The following is a 22,873-nucleotide window of genomic DNA, read 5'->3' as shown; positions in this document are numbered from 1 at the left end:
AATATACTTATTAGGTACCAGATTTTGATATTATTCCAGACAATCTGCTTATAGAAAAAAACTATCAAATTTCCAAAAAAAACCAAATGGATTAGTACAAATGTAAAACTACATAAGCATGATGGCACCAATCTTACTCCAATTACATTATTTTCTCTTATATGGTGAATCAACAGATTCATCCCCTCTGCTTCTCAGTAAAAATGACAACTTTACAATAGAGGAGTATAAGTTACATATTAAACAATAAAAATAAAACCCATATTTTCAGGTGAATAATAACATTTATGCAAAATAAATTTAACGGGAAAAAAAGCTATCCTTCTTTCGTTGCTAGGTAAAATACAGTTAATACGTCAATCTAATTATGTTTGACTCCGCCCAAAAAATTATACATGTACACATTACTAGAAATTTTTAGCAAAGCACTGAATTCAATATATCAGAACAAGAACTCTATATTAAAAAATAAAATATACCTTTTATCTGCGTAGCGAAATTCAGTGCCAATTTTGCAAAGAGATCTGGATTTTCAAACTTCTCCTCCTTAACTTTCAACCAGAAACAGTTCTCAGACAATTCTTTGGGTTCAATCTGAAACAAAAGTAACAAAGATAAGTTTCTAAATTATTACTTCATATTTAATTTTTCAAAGAATTCACTTTCACCAAGGTTGAATGATATTACCTTTATTCATCTATCTACTAAATCAATTTTAGGATCTATCAAAACAACACTTTTTAAGTAAACATTCATTGGGAAAGTCATAGACTTCTACTGGTGTACAGAAAAATACACAACAGCAATAGGCCATGTAGCAAATTACATTTTAAAAAATCTTCTACTGGAAGGAATCTTATAAATAATTTAGTAAATCCCTCCCCCCAACTTACATACCTTCTTCTTGCTCCTGGATTTTTAACAATGGGGAAACTGAGATTCAGAAAAGTAAATTTCCCATGGTTGCAGAAAATAACCATAATAACTGACACTTACATACCTCCTAAAATGTGTCAGGTACTCTTTTAAGTGATTTCACACATTAACTCATCTCATCTAATCCTCACAATAATCCTTTGAAGCAGGACCTGTTATTATCTCCATGTTAAAGATGAGGAAACCGAGCCCCAGGAAGTCTGAGCGGCTGCCCAAGCTAGTAAATGGCGAAGATGGCTTTCAAATCCAGGCAGTGTAGCTCCACAGAATTGTGCTCTCAGCCACTACACTGAAACCCAATATTAGAACTGTGCATTTTCCAGTACATATCATGATGCTTTGTGATATGTAAGTGCCATTACACTATATGCTTAATTGCTAAATTAACATATCATTACATTTACACACACAGATAACTGGGCCAGCAGCTTCTGGGTCCTATAGTTGGGTCGATTGTGCCTAACAAAAAATAACTACATTCCAAAAACATTTATACCTCATTTACTCTTATGAGCAAAGCATAAGTATATGCTTAATTTTAAAACTGATTTAACCATTATTCTGGTCAAACCAATTTAATATGTAGATATTGTCAGATATCACTGTAACTATGTTCTTGGAATAGACATTTACCCAAATGGTGGCCTGGGTAATTGTATTTTCATTAGATTAGTTCCCAGTGAATGTGGACTGTGTCAATCTTGATAATAAGCTTTTTATAAGACATGTTATTTGATAATAATAAAGCAAAATAACATTCAAGAGAAAAATCTTTCACACATCATATAAAAAAACAATTAGTTTATGTCTCTACTGAGTACTGTCAGCGATTCCACACTATCTGAAAGTTTAAAACTAAAAAAAAACTAATAATTTTCTAAGAAAAAATAACTAAGATAAAAAGGCCCATTAATACAAAGATTATATTTAAGAATGTTATAGCAATTAAAATTAACATTGGTAAAAGAATCAAAATTATTTTTCATATACTATTCTCTAAAACCACTTTCACTTTGATTTTCCTTTTGTCTTCTATGTTAATTTCAAGCTGTCTGTGGAGTTTCCAATTCTCCAGCTATGAAAGATGAACATAAGATGGTGAACTCACAAGTGAAAGCAAAACAATCAGTGGTCATGTTCTCAATTATTGTATCATACTTATAAGTAGCAATACCGTCATTCACACATTAATGAGCAACTATGACTAGACAAAGCCATAAAGCTATAGTCATAGTATTACCTTTGACCAATTGATCCTCTTCATGGACACCTCAGGTTTATATATTTTTTTATGCTTCATTCCATATGGCAGATCAAGTGTTCCCGGAGGAGGAGGAGGAACTCCTCCAAGGGGAGGTGGTGGAGGAGGTCCCCCAAACAAAGGCAGTGGTGATGCTATTCCATGTACCCCAGGTAAAGGAGGTGGAGGAGGAGGGGGACCTCCTCTGGGTAGAGGTGGCGCTGGTGGAGGTGGGGGCGGGGGTGGCCCAGCACCTGGCAATGGAGGTGGTAGAGGAGGGCCTGGAATTCCTGTTGAACCTGAGAGTCCATGTCCCTGAAATATAAAATAACCCAATGCTTATTTAAATGCTTACAGTAAAGTATAGTAGCAAAGAAAACTTATCAGTAGACATTTGTGGTTGGGTTGTTTAAGATTTATCTAATTTAGCAACATCTATGGGCTTAAGAATACATGAAAAAGACTTGCATAGATTTTTGATAAGCATTCTAAACCCTGGATAATGACTAACTCTGCTCATATACTAAGGCTAGGAAAGTTGGCATGCTCAAAGATTTTGTGAAACACTCCTCCAAAATAATGAAAACTTACCTTTCATTATAAATATATGCAAAGAAGAAGTACTGTATATGGCTTGGGCCTGTTAAGACCAGTTGGTATGAATACGAGATGATTAATACAAAATAACTGATTTAATTCCCTTGGGGCCGATTAGCTTTACACGAAGAGTCTGTCTCATAGCACCAGTAACTTAGCTATCTTCTAATACCAAGAATTAATGCTAAGTAACATCCATTGCATAATAATACAGGTTTATCAATGTTTTTACATCTATTATTTCTTTTCATCCTTATTATAACCCTATAATGTAGGTTGGGTATTTTTATCTCACCACTTATAGATGAGGAAACTGTAACTGCAAAGAGGTTCAATGACTAACCAAAGGTTGCACAGTCTGAAATATGATTAAGATTTACCTGTGGTTCTTCTCATATCTAAGGCAGTCCTCTTTCCACTACAACAGACTAGCTCCTAACGAATGGGTGTCAGTTGCCTTGAGTGGAATTAATTACAGCTTGCAGTATGAGCAGATTATAACTTATTTCTCCCACCAGAAAGGAACTTCAAGCTCATTCTCTAATAATGATGGATGACAGCTGACGGAGATCACTGCATTCCATATTGCCCACTTTTTGATTATTAATCTGGACCTGTTTCTTTAAACCATTACCGATGACAATGGTTTACTTTCCGAAATGAAAATGAATATGAAAGTGAGTTTGTTAATTATAAACATTCCTAAGAAAGTCCTACAAATGAACACGTATCTTCTGTAATTGAGATACGACATTAGACTAACTGAATGAGAAGTTTAAAACTATTAACATGTCTTGGTATAGTGTTATTTTTATTTGGGGAGAAACTCTCCTAATCTTTACTAATACGAATTTCCTCCACGGACTACTTAATTGAACTAAACAAACTTAGAATTATCTTTACATAATAAATAAGTGGAGGCCTATTTTTGAAACAATCAATTTAAAGGATTGACCCATTTACAAGAATGTTAAAAATTAACAATCACAGGTAAACAGCATCACAGAAATGTTTCTCCTAATATTCAATGCACATTGTCCACAAATATTTTATTCACACATATGAATGTTTATGTGTGTATATACATATATACAACTAAAGTGTTTATACACTTAAATGACAATCCTCTCCTGGAATGCAATCCCCTCCTGAGATTAGGAAGAAGGATAGGATTAAAATATGCAAATTCTTTCTATTTTATTTTTTTAATGCAGCAAAACTATAGAAAACAGTCTGATTTTTCCAATCTTTATTGAGATAGCAAAGAAATTCTGAGGAAAATTAAAATAATTTTTCTGAAAAGTTCAGTAAATTAGTTAATTTACCCTACAAGTTTTGTATATAAATGGATTTGTTTAATAATTTGAAAGGTAAAATGTGTATCCCATTTTTTGTATTAATTGACAGCAAAATGAAAGTAATACTTGCTTGTAAACATAAAATTTTGCCTCTATGAGATCACGTTTATGATATAAAACTTGTGTAACCACAAAAATGCTATTACTTTAAAATAGGACTTTTTACTCAAGTTAAATAGATATTTTACAAATTGAATAAAAATCTCAAATGCCACCAGCCTTAAAATCAAATCATATCAGCCCTTTTCTTCCCTCCTATGAACAATTAGGAATGGAACAATTAAATGAGACCACAATAGAGTATTGAGAATTGAATACGGCAAATGGACCATTTACTATTTGACACAATTTGGGGTGCACTAGAAAGTACTGTGTGACTCTGCACTTTTCCAGATCCGTTGATAATAAATAAGCAACTACGCAATTAAATGGTAAGGCCCTGTGCTAGGTGCAGTAGGGACTTTAATAAGAGTAAGCACAGGAAGTAAAGACATTATCCTCAAAGTGTTTATGCTGCAGGGGAAGGATAAAGCAGGCACACAACCAAATATGATAGGAGTGGTCTACAAAAGTGACATAAAAGTTCAAAGAAATTCCCAGAGTTTTGGGGGATGCTTTCCAAAGGATGATACTTAAAGGAGATGTTTCATTGGCACAGAGGAGCAAGGGAGGGCGTTTCTGAGAGAGAATAACCTAAGTCAGCATTTCTCAACTAAGTTCCATGAACAAACTCTTCTGCAGGAGATGTTAATAGATGGTCTGAGATAAAGGGTTCTGTGGCTAAATGAGTTTGAGAAAGCTGTAGGAAAAAGAGTTCGACAGGTTTCTTTAATGTAGGCCATCTCAGACCCTTTAGTATGCTAATGAGAATGATGAATCTCCAAGAGGAGAATTTCAAGCGTACCAAATTTATTGGACTATGGAATGCTTTCCTCATGAAAAACCGATTAGCATCTCTGTAACTAATGTCTGGGAAATGCTGGCTGAAGGAAAAGTGTGGAGACAGTAAATTCTACATGTGAAGGGAGGAGGAAAGGTGACTTAGCTGCAACAGAGGCTGGAGTTAGGGGAGCAGAGACGAGGCTGCAAAGGGGAGATAAGGGAGCCCGGGATAGAAGGCCTTCAAATTCCCGGTAAGGAGATTTTTTCTTTAATCCTGAATGCAACAGGCAACCATTGAACATATTAAAGCCTGGAGTGACAATAATCAGGGCAGTGTTTTAAGAAGATTAATTTGCAACTGACATAAAGCATGAATCTGAAGAGGAAGAGATTATAGGCATGGTGGAAAGTTCGGAAACTACTGTAATATTCCAGGCAGGATGGAATGAGAGAGTGGCCCTGGGGGGTTCAGGGTTTTGATACAAAGGGAAAAAAAGAGGAAGAACTGACATAAAACAGTGACCAACTTAATAATCTATCAGGAGGCAGGGCGGGGAAAAGGCCAGGACAACTCCAGCTTCACAATAAAAAAAAAAATTGGTGGTAAAATTTAAACAAATAAGAATGGAGACCAAGCTGGTTTGAGGACAGAGAAGTGACCACAAATAATGGGTTTGATTTCAACATGCAGCAGGACCTGCCCATGTGGAGATCTAATCAAGAGCTGGAAATAGATGACAAACCCAGGGGACTTGACACCTACTAAAAGGTGATGTTTGAATTTATGATATTGGATGGGATATTAGTGCAAGGACATACAGAGAAAAAAGAGCAGAGGACAGAACACTGGGGAATGTCATCATTTGGAGGATGAAAACAAAGAGAAACTGAGTTCTGAGACATGTAGAAAACGAAGTCAGATGACACAAAAAAGAGAGATTGAGTGAAAAGAAATTATCAAATATTACAGATAAGTGAAAGAGGCTAAGGGTAGGAAAAGGCCACTGCATTGGGTAATGTGGAGTTCACTGTTGACTTCTGAAGTCACTTTTCAGTAGATTGACAGAAACAGACCTAGTCAATCAACAAACACCCTACTGGGCATCTATGAGGCTAAGAACTAATCTTATGTTTCTTTATATTCATTTAAAAAATATGTTGTGTTGAGAGTATGTAATCAGCTCTAAAATTTAGACACCACAATTAAGATTTTAAGTGTATATGGGGGGTTTTCATCATAGGGAATGTAGGTGGAAATATAAAGTTTATAGATTTTGAAATTATGGTAGTCGAGATTTAAAGAGATCTCAAAAAGCTTTAAGGAGCATTTCCACATTCCCTTTGAAAGAAAATACTATGCATCCAATTTTTCAAATCATCATGAAAATTTCACCTCAAGAAAGAGTTTTGCTTGTGTAATACATTCCATTAAAAATATTCAGGGCAGTTTATGCAATGAATGCCGTATTTTTATCCAAACATTAAAATGATTTATTGTCCTGGAAAATCAAATCTGTAGTTATTTCAAGTAAACTGGCAAACTACCAGAAAGTCTGCTTCTGGTCACATTTTTCCCTCCATCTAACAAGATAGTTTTCTACCTTTGAACTCAATGTGACATGACACAAAGTCTGTATCTTGTTTCATTACCTGGGTTCGAAGTTGTTGGATTTCTGTTTCAAGCTCTTTGATTTTTTCTTCTCTTTTTTGAAGCTCAGCTTGAGCTTCCTGTCGAGCTGTGAATTCTTCATCGAACTGCAATGATCACCACCATAAATGTACACTTAATAATACAGTTTTGAGAAAGCTTTAAACAGCAATATGTATTAAATAAGTGGAGTGTCTTTTGCTTCTTAAATTTCCCGGGCCACTCAGAAAATCAGAGCTCTTGATTATTTTATGGCAATTGAGCACCTCTGTGGGGATGGGGTGGTAGTAAAGAAGAACTATGTCCCCAGCCCAAGGTAAAAAAACCCATTTTCACTTCTGAAAAAAAAATTCTAAACAAAATTTTAAAAGGGGGGACTAAGAAGTATCTCTTCATATATAATGGACATTTTTGTTGTTTTGTTAAGAAAGTTATGTTTTAGAATTAATCATGGTTTTTTTTCAATGTTTCATCCCATACTTTTAAGTTTATTTAATTAGAAAATGAAACCTAAAAACTAGGAATCAAGCAGTTCAACTCTTTAAAACTATATTTAATCTTGAAAAGAGACTGTACTTTTAGAATGCTCAAATGGATGTACATTAATACAAATCAGACTATTTTTATTATAATCTTAATTGTCTAGCATTCAAAAAGTGATGCTCCACAAAATCTGACAGAATGATATATGCTCTAATGGCATTCTCATTCAGATGGTTAACCAAAACACTTGTATAAAATGTCATAAGAGGGAAAATGAGAGGTTAAATTACAGCGTGCTAAGCCAAAGAGACCATCAGAATGGTGACTATCCATTTACTGCATCCTGCCCAGCACTTACCTCAGTCAGGTGAATACCGCTCATGTCCAGCTATAGAACATTTGCCCTTTATTGTCACTGTCACTTCAAGTTATTTTAGAAGTCTATACATTATTCCAACAATGTTATTTATGTTTTTAAAAGTGATATATCTTACTGCCAAAAACTGCCTTTAGAGTTTGTGGAACAAGGAAAAAGTGTGTTTACTGTTAATAAATATTCCTCCTTATAGTAGACTTGACCTTTGGAAATTATAAAATGCCATTCAGATCCAGTCTGAAGAAAGAGTGGGTGAGCAAAGTGGATAATAGTGTTTGAGTCAAACCTGCAATACTTAATTCTTTTATTCATCTCTACTTGAGTCCAGGGAAAATGTCCCACAGAGGTTGGTCCAAATCGTTTCTAATCTCTTTACATTTCAAACTTACCCTGATCCTTCAGTATCAGCAAATGACCTTGTTTCCTAGGTCACTGAGAAGATGGAGCTTTTTTGACTTCACTAGTATCCATGTTAAGATTGATCTGATTCTGGGACTTCCCTGGTGGCGCAGTGGTTAAGACCCTGTCTCCCAATGCAGGGGGCCTGGGTTCAATCCCTGGTCAGGTAACTAGATCCCACATGCATGTCTCAACTAAGAGTTCGCATGCCACAAATAAGGAGGCCATGAGCCACAATTAAGGAGCCTGCCTGCCGCAACAAAGAAGCCCCCCTGCCACAACTAAGGAGCCCACCTACCGCAACTAAGACCCTGAGCAACCAAATAAATAAATAAATATTTTTAAAAAAATTGATCTGATTCTATACTCCCAGCCTCCTTGCCAGAGTTAATCTTCTCCTGTGTGCTTCTCAAGCATGTTGTCCACACAAGCACGCTACAATTTTGCTCTACAAATGGTTTATTAGTACACTTGCAGAGAGGCACACAAGGCTTCTGCTTGTAATTTAAAACGATCTTAATCTGTAAACCCATAGAGTAGGAATCAGAGAAGCCTGAGATATGTGAGCTGGAAGACTTCTTACAAGTCCACTAACATTATTCTCTCCTTTTAAGGATGAAAAAATTAAGATCCAAGGAGAGTAAGTGGCTTAAAGTCACAGCTAATTAGCAGAAACACTGAGATCACATCTTACAACCACCGCTTCTCATTCTAGCTGCCCCCCTTCATTTTTCTTTTTCTTTTTCTTTTTTTTTTTTACTACTTTATTCTGCCTCTTAAAATCACGCAGAATAAGAGAAGGCACACAGATAACCACTGGGAGACCATACATGTTTTCATTCTAAATGTTGGCGAGGAGAATAAAGCATCCAACACTGAAACTTCTTTTTTATTATTTCAGGACTCCTTTTCCAATAATAGATGCTTACAGAAATTTTTACCAGATAGATCATCACAATTTGCTCCAGTCTTGTGGTATCTAATCACAGTGCCAGAGAAAAAGAGATCCTAAGATTTTCAAAGGGAATTTCAAATGTGCTACTTAAAACAAGAACATTAGAAATATAAAGGTCTACTAATCGAAAAGTGTACAGTTTCCTTCACCAATAAAAATGACGGCTTCACACAAACATTTTATGCTCAAGCTCTTAAAATCTATTCTAGTAACAGAAAGAGCAAAAACATTTCTTCAGATGCCCTGAAGTAACTTCAGTAATACTCTGTAATTTCTAGAGTGATAGCAAAAGTGATTATCTGATCTCCAAGGTAAGTCATAACTTTGAAGAGACAGCAATGTGTAAGCACTTCATCTTGCTGTCAAAAGACTCAAAACTGTAGAGCTTTTAGACTTGAGCTTCAATCCTTCTCCTTCCACCAACAGGAGAGAAATACTATACTAATGCTTTGTAGGGTCTAAAACCAAACAGTGCCACTTCCGGTAGAAGCTCATAAAATTGTAGCTATGCTTTCATGAAACAAGGAAAAGACCATCTGAGATCTAAATAAAATTCAGATATTCATAAAGTTGGCACTTACATAAGGCATTACACAAAGAAAGGGGAACCTCAAATTCCACCAAGACTACATACATGGAGTAGCAGCATCACTTTAAAAATGGTAACTACAAAATCCAAAGAAGGTAAGTCTAAGCAGAGAGAGACAAAGAGAAAGAAAATATTGCATCATTCTGTTTCTATCAATAGCACTGATTTGAAGAACATAACAGATAAGACTAGCTAAACATCTCCACAGTTCTCCAAGGAGCTACCTACTGTTAAGTGAGAGCTGCAGGAAAGCAATGGGGGAATGTGTTTTGGTTGACCATTTCAAACTATATGCTTCCAGCAACCTAATTTTATTTCATGTATCACTTCAGTAGAATATGGTTAGTGTTCTTCTTCCGTAATGGATTAAAGGTGATGAGCAGGGAACAGTAGCAACCTTATCTTATCGGGAAAGAAATCAATATTCTGTGGTGGTGCCTGAATCCAGAAACATAAAGAACTATATAACTGAAATAACATTTATAAGCCCTCGTATAAGGAAACAAGGTAGAATATGTATTGTGATTAAATTTTACATTTCATAATTACGGCCAGTATTTGATAAGTCTTACCTTCTTTGAAAATTCTGCTGCTTTTTGTTCACTTTCTTCAACTTTTGCCTTGTTCACACAAGAATCTATTAAGATTGAGGAAAAATGATTCGAAATTATTGCATTGGATCACTAGGCAAATGACGGCTGCCAGCCTATAATCCTACTATGTAAACTATCATTTTTATGTCAATTGCTGTTAGAGGGAAATTGACCTATACTGCACGTAAAACATAAACTACCAGGTTTCTTTTCTATACTAACTGAATTCAATGATAGTATTGTTGAGGCACAAAACCAAGCATCCAAGAATATATTTGACTCAATCATCATCATTTTAAAGGTATTCCATTATTTACCAACTTTAACAATTATAGAACTCTTTAAAAATTTTTTGTAGTTTATTATGGGTGGAGTAGTGCCAAAGAATCTATGCTATGCTTAAGATTATTAAAGATCAGGGACTTCCCTGGTGGTCCAGTGGTAAAGAATCCGCCTTACAAAGCAGGGGACTCGGGTCCGATCCCTCGTCAGGGAACTAAGATCCCACAGGCTGCAGGGCAACTAAGCCCGCACACCACAACTGCTGAGCTCCTGCACCTCAGCTAGAGCCCGCATGCCGCAAACGACAGAGCCCACGTGCTCTGGAACCCACGCGCCACAACTAAAGAGCCAACGTGCCCTGGAGTCTGTACGCCACAACGAGAGAAAAGAAAACCTGCATGCCACAACTCGAGAGAAGCCCACGCGATGCAACGAAGAGCCCGTGCCACAACGAAGAGCCTGTGCCACAACGAAAGATCCCGCATGCCTCAACGAAGATCCCGCATGCCTCAACGAAGGTCCCGCATGCCACAACTAAGACCCGATGCAGCCAAAAATTTTTAAAAATAAAATAATTTTTTAAAAAAATCAACAAGCTCATCTTAAAATATCATATTAAAAAAAAAAGATTATTAAGGCTCAAAATGGCCCTTAAAATAAGGCTACAGGGGAAGATACAATAACATTCATTAATTCAGGCTTCCTAAAGAAAGATTTCACTTGAACAACTTCTAAACAGGGGCAGAATATAGTACTACGTAAATAAGAAAACAAACATCAAACTTCCCAGGTCTAATCAAACACTCCAAAATATAAATAAGTGAAGAACCTCTTTTGGGAAAGATTCTCAATACTGTATATACAGTCTATTCTGTATACCTATACCTAGCCATCCTATACCTATTTATTTACCTAAAAGAAATGAAAGCATATGTCGATAACCAGAATTGTATGTGAATGCTCATAGCAGCTTTATTTATAATAGCTAAAACCAAGAAATAATCCAAATGTCCATCAACAAGTAAATGTATAAACAGATTGTGCTATATCGATATACCGTAAAAGTACTCAGTTATGAAAACGAATGATACATGCCAATGCCACAACACAAATGAACCTCAAAATAATTATGCTGAATGAAAACAGCCAGCAAAGAAAGTACATGCTGTATGTTTCCATTTACATAAAATTTTAGAAAATAAAACTAGTCTATACCAAGAGAAAGCAGATCAGTGATTGTCTCACGATGGGGAGAAGGGGGAGGCATGGGAAGAAGACTACAAATGAGAATGCAGAAATTTTAGGGGGTGACAGAGATGCTTATTATCTTTTTTAAAAATTTTATTTATTTTCTTATACAGCAGGTGCTGATCAGTTATCCATTTTATACATATTAGTGTATACATGTCAATCCCAATCTCCCAATTCATCACACCACCACCACCACCCCGGCACTTTCCCCACCTGGTGTCCATACGTTTGTTCTCTACATCTGTGTCTCAATTTCTGCCCTACAAACCGGTTCGTCTGTACCATTTTTCTAGGTTCCACATATATGCGTTAATATATATTTGTTTTTCTCTTTCTGACTTACTTCACTTTGTATGACAGTCTCTAGATCCATCCACGTATCTACAAATGACCCAATTTCATTCCTTTTTATGGCCGAGTAATATTTCATTGTATATATACACATACCACATTTCTTTATGCATTCGTCTGTCAATGGGCATTTACGTTGCTTCCATGACCTGGCTATCGTAAATAGTGCTTCAGTGAACATTGGGGTGCATGTGTCTTTTTGAATGATGGTTTTCTCTGGGTATATGCCCAGCAGTGGGATTGCTGGGTCATTTGGTAAATCTATTTTTAGTTTTTTAAGGAACCTCCGTACTGTTCTCCATAGTGGCTGTATCAATTTACATTCCCACCAACAGTGCAAGAGGGTCCCCTTTTCGCCACACCCTCTCCAGCATTTGTTGTTTGTAGATTTTCTGATGATGCCCATTCTAACTGGTGTGAGGTGATACCTCATTGTAGTTTTGATTTGCATTTCTCTAATAATTAGTGATGTTGACCAGCTTTTCATGTGCTTCTTGGTCATTTGTATGTCTTCTTTGGAGAAATGTGTATTTAAGTCTTCTGCCCATTTTTTGATTGGGTTGTTTGGTTTTTTAATATTGAGCTGCATGTGCTGTATATATATCTTGGACAATACTCCATTGTCCATTGATTTGTTTGCAAATATTTTCTCTCATTCTGAGGGTTGACTTTTCCTCTTGTTTATAGTTTGCTTTGCAAAAGCTTTTAAGTTTCATTAGGTCCCATTTGTTTATTTTTGTTTTTATTTCCATTACTCTAGGAGGTGGATCAAAAAAGATCTTGCTGTGATATGTCAAAGAGTGTTCTTCCTATGTTTTCCTCTAAGAGTTTTATAGTGTCCACTCTTACACTTAGGTCTCTAATCAATTTTGAGTTTATTTCTGTGTATGGTGTAACAGAGTGTTCTAATTTCATTCTTTTACATGTAGCTGTCCAGTTTTCCCAGCACCACTTATTGAAGACACTGTGTTTTCTCCATTGTACATCCTTGCCTCCTTTGTCATAGATTAGTTAACCATAGGTGTGTGGGTTTTTCTCTGGGCTTTATATCCTGTTCCATTGATCTATATTTCTCTTTTTGTGCCAGTACCATAATCTCTTGATTACTGTAGCTTTGTAGTATAGTCTGAAGTCAGGGAGTCTGATTCCTCCAGTTCCTTTTTTTTCCCTCAACACTGCTTTGGCTATTCGGGGTCTTTTGTGTCTCCATACAAACTTTTAGATTTTTGTCTTCTAGTTCTGTAAAAAATGCCATTGGTAATTTGATAGGGATTGCATTCAATCTGTAGATTGCTTTGGGTAGTATAGTCATTTTCACAATATTGATTCTTCCAATCCAAGAACATGGTATATCTCTCCATCTGCTGATATCATCTTTAATTTCTTTCATCAGTGCCTTACAGTTTTCTGCATACAGGTCTTTTGTCTCCCTAAGTAGGTTTATTCCTAGGTATTTTATTCTTTTTGTTGCAATGGTAAATTGGAATGTATCCTTAAATTCTTTCAGATTTTTCATCATTAGTGTATAGGAATGCAAGAGATTTCTGTGCATTAATTTTGTATCCCGCTACTTTGCCAAATTCATTGATTAGCTCTAGTAGTTTTCTGGTGGCATCTTTAGGATTCTCTATGTACAGTATCAGGTCATCTGCAAACACTGACTGTTTTACTTCTTCTTTTCCAGTTTGTTTTCCTTTTACTTCTTTTTTTCTCTGATTACCATGGCTAAGACTTCCAAAACTATCTCGAATAATAGTGGCAAGAGTGGACATCCTTGTCTTGTTCCTGATCTTACAGGAAATGCTTTCAGTTTTTCACCACTGAGAATGATGTTAGCTGTGGGTTTCTCATATATGGCCTTTATTATGTTGAGGTAGGTTCCCTCTACACCCACTTTCTGGAGAGTTTTTATCAAAACTGGGTGTTGAATTTTGTCAAAAGCTTTTTCTGCATCTATTGAGATGATCATATGGTTTTTATTCTTCAATTTGTTAATATGGTGTATCACATTGATTGATTTGCATGTATTGAAGAATCCTTGCATCCCTGGGCTAAATCCCACTTGATCATGCTGTATGATCCTTTTAGTGTGGTGTTGGATTCTGTTTGCTAGTATTTTGTTGAGGATTTTTGCATCTATATTCATCAGTGATATTGGTCTGTAATTTTCTTTTTTTGTAGTATTTTTGTCTGGTTTTGGTATCAGGGTGATGCTGGCCTCATAGAATGAGTTTGGAAGTGTTCCTTCCTCTGCATATTTCTGGAGGAGTTTGAGAAGGATGGGTGTTAGCTCTTCTCTAAATGTTTGATAGAATTCACCTGTGAAGCCATCTGGTCCTGGACTTTTGTTTGTTGGAAGATTTTTAATCACAGTTTCAATTTCATTACTTGTGATTGGTCTGTTCATATTTTCTATTTCTTCCTGGTTCAGTCTTGGAAAGTTATACCTTGCTAAAATTTGTCCATTTTATAGGAATAGAGTTGCTTGCAGTAGTCTCTTAGGACGCTTTGTATTTCTGCGGTGCCTGTTGTAACGTCCCCTTTTTCATTTCTAATTTTCTTGATTTGAGTCCTCTCCCTCTTTTTCTTGACGAGTCTGGCTAATAGTTTATCAATTTTGTTTATCTTCTCAAAGAACCAGCCTTTAGTTTTATTGATCTTTGCTATTGTTTTCTTTGTCTCTGTTTCATTTATTTCTGCTCTGATCTTTATGATTTCTTTCCTTCTACCAAATTTGGGTTTTCTTTGTTCTTCTTTCTCTAGTTCCTTTAGGTGTAAGGTTAGATTGTTTACTTGAGAGTTTACTTGTTTCTTGAGGTAGGCTTGTATTGCTATAAACTTCCCTCGTAGAACTGCTTTTGCTGCATCCCATAGGTTCCGGACCATCGTGTTTTGGTCGTTATTTGTCTCTAGGTATTTTTTGATTTCCTCTTTGATTTCTTCAATGATCTCTTCGTTATTTAGTAACGTATTGTTTAACCTCCATGTGTTTGTGTTTTTTACGTTTTTTTCCCTGTAACTGATTTCTAATCTCATAGCATTGTAGTCAGAAAAGATGCTTGATATGATTTCAATTTTCTTAAATTTACTGAGGCTTGATTTGTGACCCAAGATGTGATCTATCCTGGAAAATGTTCCGTGCGCACTTGAGAAGAAATTGTAATCTGCTGTTTTTGGTTGGAATTTCTTATAAATATCAATTAAATCTACCTGGTCTACTGTGTCATTTAAAACTTGTGTTTCCTTATTAATTTTCTGTTTGGATGATCTGTCCATTGGTGTAAGTGAGGTGTTAAAGTCCCCCACTATTGTTGTGTTACTGTTGATTTCCTCTTTTATAGCTGTTAGCAGTTGCCTTATGCACTGAGGTGCTCCTATGTTGGGTGCATATATATTTATAATTGTTATATCTTCTTCTTGGATTGATCCCTTGACCATTATGTAGTGTCCTTCCTTGTTCCTTGTAACAATCTTTATTTTAAAGTCTATTTTATCTGATATGAATATTGCTACTCCAGCATTCTTTTGATTTCCATTTGCATGGAATATCTTTTTCCATCCCCTCAACTTCAGTCTGTATGTGTCCCTAGGTCGGAAGTGGGTCTCCTATAGACAGCATACGTATGGGTCTTGTTTTTGTATCCATTCAGACAGTCTGTGTCTTTTGGTTGGAGCATTTAATCCATTAACATTTAAGGTAATTATTGATATGTATGCTCCTATTACCATTTTCTTAATTGTTTCAGGCTTGTTTTTGTAGGTCCTTTTCTTCTCTTGTGTTTACCACTTAGAGAAGTTCCTTTAGCATTTGTTGTAGAGCTGGTTTGGTGGTGCTGAATTCTCTTAGCTTTTGCTTGTCTGTAAAGCTTTTGATTTCTCCATCAAATCTAAATGAGATCCTTGCCGGGTAGAGTAATCTTGGTTGTAGGTTCTTCCCTTTCATCACTTTAAGTATATCATGCCACTCCCTTCTGGCTTGCAGAGTTTCTGCTGAGAAATCAGCTGTTAACCTTATGGGAGTTCCCTTGTATATTATTTGTCGTTTTTCCCTTGCTGCTTTCAATAATTTTTCTTTGTCTTTAATTTTTGCCACTTTGATTACTATGTGTCTCGGCGTGTTTCTCCTTGGGTTTATCCTGTATGGGACTCTCTGTGCTTCCTGGACTTGGGTGGCTATTTCCTTTCCCATGTTAGGGAAGTTTTCGACTATAATCTCTTGAAATATTTTCTCTGGCCCTTTCTCTCTCTCTTCTCCTTCTGGGACCCCTATAATGTGAATGTTGTTGCGTTTAATGTTGTCCCAGAGGTCTCTTAGGCTGTCTTCATTTCTTTTCATTCTTTTTTCTTTAGTCTGTTCCGCAGCAGTGAATTCCACCATTCTGTCTTCCAGGTCACTTATCTGTTCTTCTGCCTCAGTTATTCTGCTACTGATTCCTTCTAGTGTAGTTTTCATTTCAGTTATTGTATTGTTCATCTCTCTTTGTTTGTTCTTTAATTCTTCTAGGTGTTTGTTCTTTAATTCTTCTAGGTCTTTGTTAAACATTTCTTGCATCTTCTCCATCTTTGCCTCCATTTCTTTTCCGAGGTCCTGAATCATCTTCGCTATCATTATTCTGAATTATATTTCTGGAAGGTTGCCTATCTCAACTTCATCTAGTTGTTTTCTGGGGTTTTATCTTGTTCCTTCATTTGGTACATAACCCTCTGCCTTTTCATCTTGTCTTTCTGTGAATGTGCTTCTTTTTCCACAGGCTGCAGGATTGTAGATTTTCTTGCTTCTGCTTTCTGCCCTCTGGTGGATGAGGCTATCCAAGGGGCTGGTGCAAGTTCCCTGATGGTAGGGACTGGTGGTGGGTAGAGCTGACTGTTGCTCTGGTGGGCAGAGCTCAGTAAAACTGTAATCCGCTTGTCTGCTGATGGGTGGGGCTGGGTTTCCTCCCTGTTGGTTGTTTGGCCTGAGGCGGCCCAACACTGGAGCACACCTGGGCTCTTTGGTGGGGCTAACGGCAGACTCTGGGAGGGCTCACGCCAAGGAGTACTTCCTAGAACTTCTGCTGCCAGTGTCCTTGTCCTCATGGTGAGACACAGCCACCCCCCGCCTCTGCAGGAGAGCCTCCAACACTAGCAGGTAGGTCTGGTTTAGTTTCCTATGGGGTCACTGCTCCTTCCCCTGGCTCCCAATGCGCACACTACTTTGTGTGTGCCCTCCAAGAGTGGAGTCTCTCTTTCCCCCAATCCTGTTGAAGTCCTGCAATCAAATCCTGCTAGCCTTCAAAGTCTGATTCTCTAGGAATTCTTCCTCCTGTTGCTGGACCCCCAGGTTGGGAAGCCTAACGTGGGCCTCAGAACCTTCACTCCAGTGGGTGGACTTCTGCGATATAAGTGTTCTCCAGTTTGTGAGTCACCCACCAAGCAGTTATAGGATTTGATTTTAATGTGGTTGCGCCCCTCCTACTGTCTCATTGTGGCTTCTCCTTTGTCTTTGGATGTGGGGTATCTTTTTGGTGAGTTCCAGTGTCTTGCTGTCGATGATTGTTCAGCAGTTAGTTGTGATTCCGGTGCTCTCGCAAGAGGGAGTGAGAGCACGTCCTTCTACTCTGCCATCTTGAGATGCTTATTATCTTGACTGTGATGATGGTTTTAAAGGTAGACACAAATATCAAAATTTATCAAATTTTATACTTTAAATGTAGGTCACTTTTCTTATATCACGTATACCGCAATAAAGTTTTTTCTTTGCTGTAAAGAACTGTGTGGCTGGAATAAGGTAACTAAGGAAGAAATTGGGAAATGATGAGATCAAAGGGGGGCCAGATCTGTGCAGTACTGGCACTGGTAGGTAATCATTTTGATTAAAATTTCATTGGGAGTGGGACCTTGAAGATGGCTGAGGAGTAAGATGTGGAGATCACCTTCCTCCCGACAAATACATCAAAAGTACATCTACATGTGGAACAACGCCTACAGAACACCTACTGAATGTTGGCAGAAGACCTCAGACTTCCCAAAAAGCAAGAAAATCCCCATGCAACTGGATAGGGCAAAAGAAAAAAGAAAAAAACACAGACAATAGGGACAGAACATGCACCTCTGGGAGGAAGCTGTGAATGAGAAAAAGTTCCCACCCACTACGAAGCCCCTTCACTGGCAGAGATGGGGGGTGGTGGGGGGAAGTTTCAGAGTCACAGAGGAGAGTGCAGCAACAGGGGTGCAGAGGGCAAAGTGGAGAGATTCCTGCACAGAGGATCAGTGCCAACCAACACTCACCAGCCTGAGAGGCTTGTCTGATCACCCGCCGGGGCAGGTGGGGGCTGGGAGCTGAGGCTCTGGCTTCAGAGGTCAGATCCCCGGGAGAGGACTCGGGTTGGCTTCGTGAACACAGCTTGAAGGGGGCTAGTGCACCACAGCGAGCTAGGAGGGAGTCCGGATAAAAGTCTGGACCCCCCTAAGAGACAAGAGACCACTGTTTCACAAGGAGAGGGGATTCCTTCCCTGTCTGCCCACAGAAGGCAGAGCACCGCCTAAACAAGCTCCAGAGACAGGCGTGAGCCACAGCTATCAGATCAGACACCAGAGATGGGCATGAAACACTAACACTGCTGCTGCAGCCACCAAGAATCCTGTGTGCAAGCACAGGTCATTATCCATAGCCCCCCCAGGAGCCTGTGCAGCACACCACTGCCAGGGTCCCGTGATCCAGGACAAGTTCACCAGGAGAACACAAGGTGTGCCTCAGGCTCCTGCAATGTCACACTGGCTTCTGCCGCCACAGGCTCGCCCCACATTCCAATTATAACTACCATACCCCTCCCTGCCCCCTGGCCTGAATGAGCAAGAGCCCCCTAATCACCCGATGCTTTAGCCCTGTCCTGTCTGGGCGGAAACAGATGCCTGAGGGCGACCTACACACACAAGTAGGGCCAAAACCAAAGCTGAACTCGAGGAACTCTGAGAATAAAGAAGAGAAAGGGAAATTTCTCAGTGCAGCCTCAGGAGCAGCAGATTAAATCCCCACCAACAACTTGATATACCCTGCATCTGTGGAATACCTGAATAGACAACGAACCTTCCCAAAATTGAGGCGGTGGACTTTGCGAGCAATAGGAGCTTGGGGTTTGCTGTTGTGACCGATTTGTTTCTGACTTTTATGTTTATCTTAGTTTAGCTGTTAGCACTTTTTATCATTGGCGGATTTCTTTATTGGTTTGGCTACTCTCTTCTTTTTTTTTTAGTATTATTATTATTTTTTCTTTCTTTTTTTCTTCCTTTTCTTCTGAGCCATGTTGCTGACAGGGTCTTGGTGCTCCGGCCTGGGGTCAGGCCGGAGACTCTGAGGTAGGAGAGCAGAGTTCAGGACACTGGACCATCAGAGACCTCCCGGCCCAATGTAGTATCAACTGGCGAGAGCTCTCCCAAATATCTCCATCTCAGTGCTAAGACCCAGCTCCACCCAATGGCCAGCAAGCTCCAGTGCTGAAGCCCCATGCCAAATAACTAGCAAGACAGGAACACAACCCCAACCATTAGCAGAGAGACTCCCTAAAATCATAAGTTCATAGACACCCCAAAACACACCACGAGATGCGGCCCTGCCCCCAGAAAGACAAAATCCAGCCCCAACCACCAAAACACAGGCAACCGTCCCCTCCACCAGAAAACCTACACAAACCACTGAACCAACCTCACTCACTGGGGTCAGGCACAAAGAACAACGGGAACTACAAACCTGCAGCCTGCGAAAAGTAGACCCCAAACACAGTAAGTTAACCAAAATGAGAAGACAAAGAGATATGCAGCAGATGAAGGAGCAAGATAAAAACCCACCAGACCAAACAAATGAAGGGGACATAGGCAGTCTACCTGAAAAAGAATTCATAGCAAGGATAGTAAAGATGATACAAAATCTTGGAAATAGAATGGAGAAAATAAAAGAAACGTTTAACAAGGACATAGAAGAACTAAACACCAAACAAACAATGATGAACACAATAAATAAAATTAAAAATTCTCTAGAAGGAATCAATAGCAGAATACCTGAGGCAGAAGAACGGATAAATGACCTGGATGATAAAACAGTGGAAATAACTACTGCAAAGCAGAATAAAGAAAAAAGAATGACAAGAATTGAGGACAGTCTCAGAGACTTCTGGGACAACATTAAGCACACCAACATTCAAATTACAGGGGTCCCAGAAGAAGAAGAGAAAAAGAAAGGGACTGAGAAGATATTTGAAGAGATTATAGTTGAAAACTTCCAATAATATGGGAAAGGAAATAGTCAATCAAGCCCAGGAAGCACAGAGAGTCCCATACAGGATAAATCCAAAGAGAAACATGCCAAGACACATATTGATCAAACTATCAAAAATTAAATTCAAAGAAAAAATATTAAAAGCAGCAAGGGAAAAGCAACAAATAACATACAAGGGAATCCCCATAAGGTTAAGAGCTGACCTTTCAGCAGAAACTCTGCAAGCCAGAAGGGAGTGGCAGGACATATTCAAAGTGATGAAAGGGAAAAACCTACAAGAAAGATTACTCTACCCAGCAAGGATCTCATTCAGATTTAATGGAGAAAGTAAAACCTTTACAGACAAGCCAAAGTTAAGAGAATTGAACACCACGAAACCAACTTTACAACAAATGCTAAAGGAACTTCTCTCAGCAGGAAACACAAGAGAAGGAAAAGAACTACGATAACAAATGCAAAACAATTAAGAAAATGGTAATAGTAACATACATATCAATAATTACCTTAAATGTTAATGGATTAAATGCTCCAACCAAAAGACACAGACTGTCTGAATGGATACAAAAATAAGACCCGTATGTATGCTGTCTACAAGAGACCCACTTCAGACCTAGAGACACATACAGACTGAAAGTGAGGGGATGGAAAAAGATATTCCATGCAAATGGAAATCAAAACAAAGCTGGAGTAGCCATTCTCATATCAGACAAATAGACTTTAAAATAAAGACTATTACAAAAGACAAGCAAGACACTACATAATGATCAAGGGATCAATCCAAGAAGATGATATAACAGTTGTAAATATTTATGCACCCAACATAGGAGCACCTCAATACATAAGGCAAATGCTAACAGCCATAAAAGGGGAAATCGAAAGTAACACAGTCATAGTAGGGGACTTTACACTCCACTTTCACCTATGGACAGATCATCCAAAATGAAAATAAATAAGGAAACACAAACTTTAAATGACACATTAAACAACATGGACTTAACTGATATTTATAGGACATTCCATCCAAAAACAACAGAATACACTTTCTTCTCAAGTGCTCATGGAACATTCCCCAAGATACATCATACCTTGGGTCACAGATCAAGCATTGGTAAATTTAAGAAAATTGAAATCATATCAATTATCTTTTCTGACTACAATATTATGAGACTAAATATCAATTACAGGAAAACAACTGTAAAAAATACAAACACATGGAGTCTAAACAATACACTACTAAATAACCAAGAGATCACTGAAGAAATCAAAGAGGAAATCAAAAAATACCTTGAAACAAATGACAATTAAAACATGATGACCCCAAACCTATGGGATGCAGCAAAAGCTATTCTAAGAGGGAAGTTTATAGCAATACAAGCCTACCTCAAGAAAAGAGAAAAATCTTAAATAAACAACCTAACCTTACACCTAAAGCAGTTAGAGAAGGAAGAACAAAAAAACTCTAAAGTTAGCAGAAGGAAAGAAATCATAAAGATCAGATCAGAAATAAATGAAAAAGAAATGAAGGAAATAATAGCAAAGATCAATAAAACTAAAAGCTGGTTCTTTGAGAAGATAAACAAAAGTGAAAAACCATTAGCCAGACTCATCAAGAAAAAAAGGGAGAAGACTCAAATCAACAGAACTAGAAATGAAAAAGGAGAAGTAACAACGGACACTGCAGAAATACAAAGGATCATGAGAGATTACTACAAACAACTATATGCCAATAAAATGGACAACCTGGAAGAAATGGACAAATTCTTAGAACAGCACAACCTTCCAAAACTTAACCAGGAAGAAATAGAAATTATAAACAGACCAATCACAAGCACTGAAATTGAAACTCTGATTAAAAATCTTCCAAAAAACAAAAGCCCAGGACCAGATGGCTTCACAGGCAAATTATATTAAACATTTAGAGAAGAGCTAACACCTATCCTTCTCAAACTCTTCCAAAATATAGCAGAGGGAGGAGCACTCCCAAATTCATTCTACGAGGCCACCATCACCCTGATACCAAAACCAGTAAAAGATGTCACAAAGAAAGAAAACTACAGGCGAATATCACTGATGAACATAGATGCAATAATCCTCAACAAAGTACTAGCAAACAGAATCCAACGGCACGTTAAAAGGATCATACACCATGATCAAGTGGGGTTTATCCCAGGAATGCAAGGATTCTTCAATATACACAAATCATTCAACGTGATACACCATATTAACAAACTGGATAAAAAGCATATGATAATCTCAACAGATGAAGAAAAAGCTTTTGAGAAGATTCAACACCCATTTATGATAAAAACTCTCCTGAAAGTAGGCATAAAGGGAACCTACTTCAACATAATAAAGGCCATATATGACAAACTCACAGCTAACATCATTCTCAATGGTGAAAAACTGAAACCATTTCCTCTAAGATCAGGAACAAGACAAGGTTGCCCACACTCACCGCTATTATTCAACATAGTTTTGGAAGTTTTAGCCACAGCAACCAGAGAAGAAAAAGAAGTAAAAGGAATCCAAATTGGAAAAGAAGAAGTAAAACTGTCACTGTTTGCAAGTGACATGATACTATACATAGAGAATCCAAAAGATGCTACCAGAAAACTACTAGAGGTAATCAATGAATTTGGTACAGTAGCAGGATACAAAATTAATGCATAGAAATCTCTTGCT

At 37.7% G+C, this 22,873-nt stretch overlaps 1 protein-coding gene across 2 annotated transcripts in view; it reads right to left on the bottom strand.

Annotated features, from left to right (window-relative positions):
- Positions 1-22,873, bottom strand: part of DIAPH2 (diaphanous related formin 2) — an 859,779-nt gene that overhangs the window by 572,472 nt on the left and 264,434 nt on the right. For both annotated transcript variants that reach the window (XM_068532463.1, XM_068532464.1), the window contains 4 exons: positions 10,036-10,100; positions 6,664-6,768; positions 2,177-2,491; positions 480-594 (listed from right to left, as the gene is read on the bottom strand). In XM_068532463.1, the coding sequence (XP_068388564.1) occupies positions 480-594; positions 2,177-2,491; positions 6,664-6,768; positions 10,036-10,100 (600 nt within the window). The remainder of the gene's footprint in view (positions 1-479; positions 595-2,176; positions 2,492-6,663; positions 6,769-10,035; positions 10,101-22,873) is intronic.

Source organism: Eschrichtius robustus, chromosome X, assembly GCF_028021215.1.
Source record: "Eschrichtius robustus isolate mEscRob2 chromosome X, mEscRob2.pri, whole genome shotgun sequence".
In the NCBI taxonomy this organism is placed as follows: Eukaryota; Metazoa; Chordata; class Mammalia; order Artiodactyla; family Eschrichtiidae; genus Eschrichtius; species Eschrichtius robustus.
The sequence above is the reverse complement of the archived record's forward strand: the minus strand, read 5'-3'. Positions and strand labels throughout refer to the sequence as shown.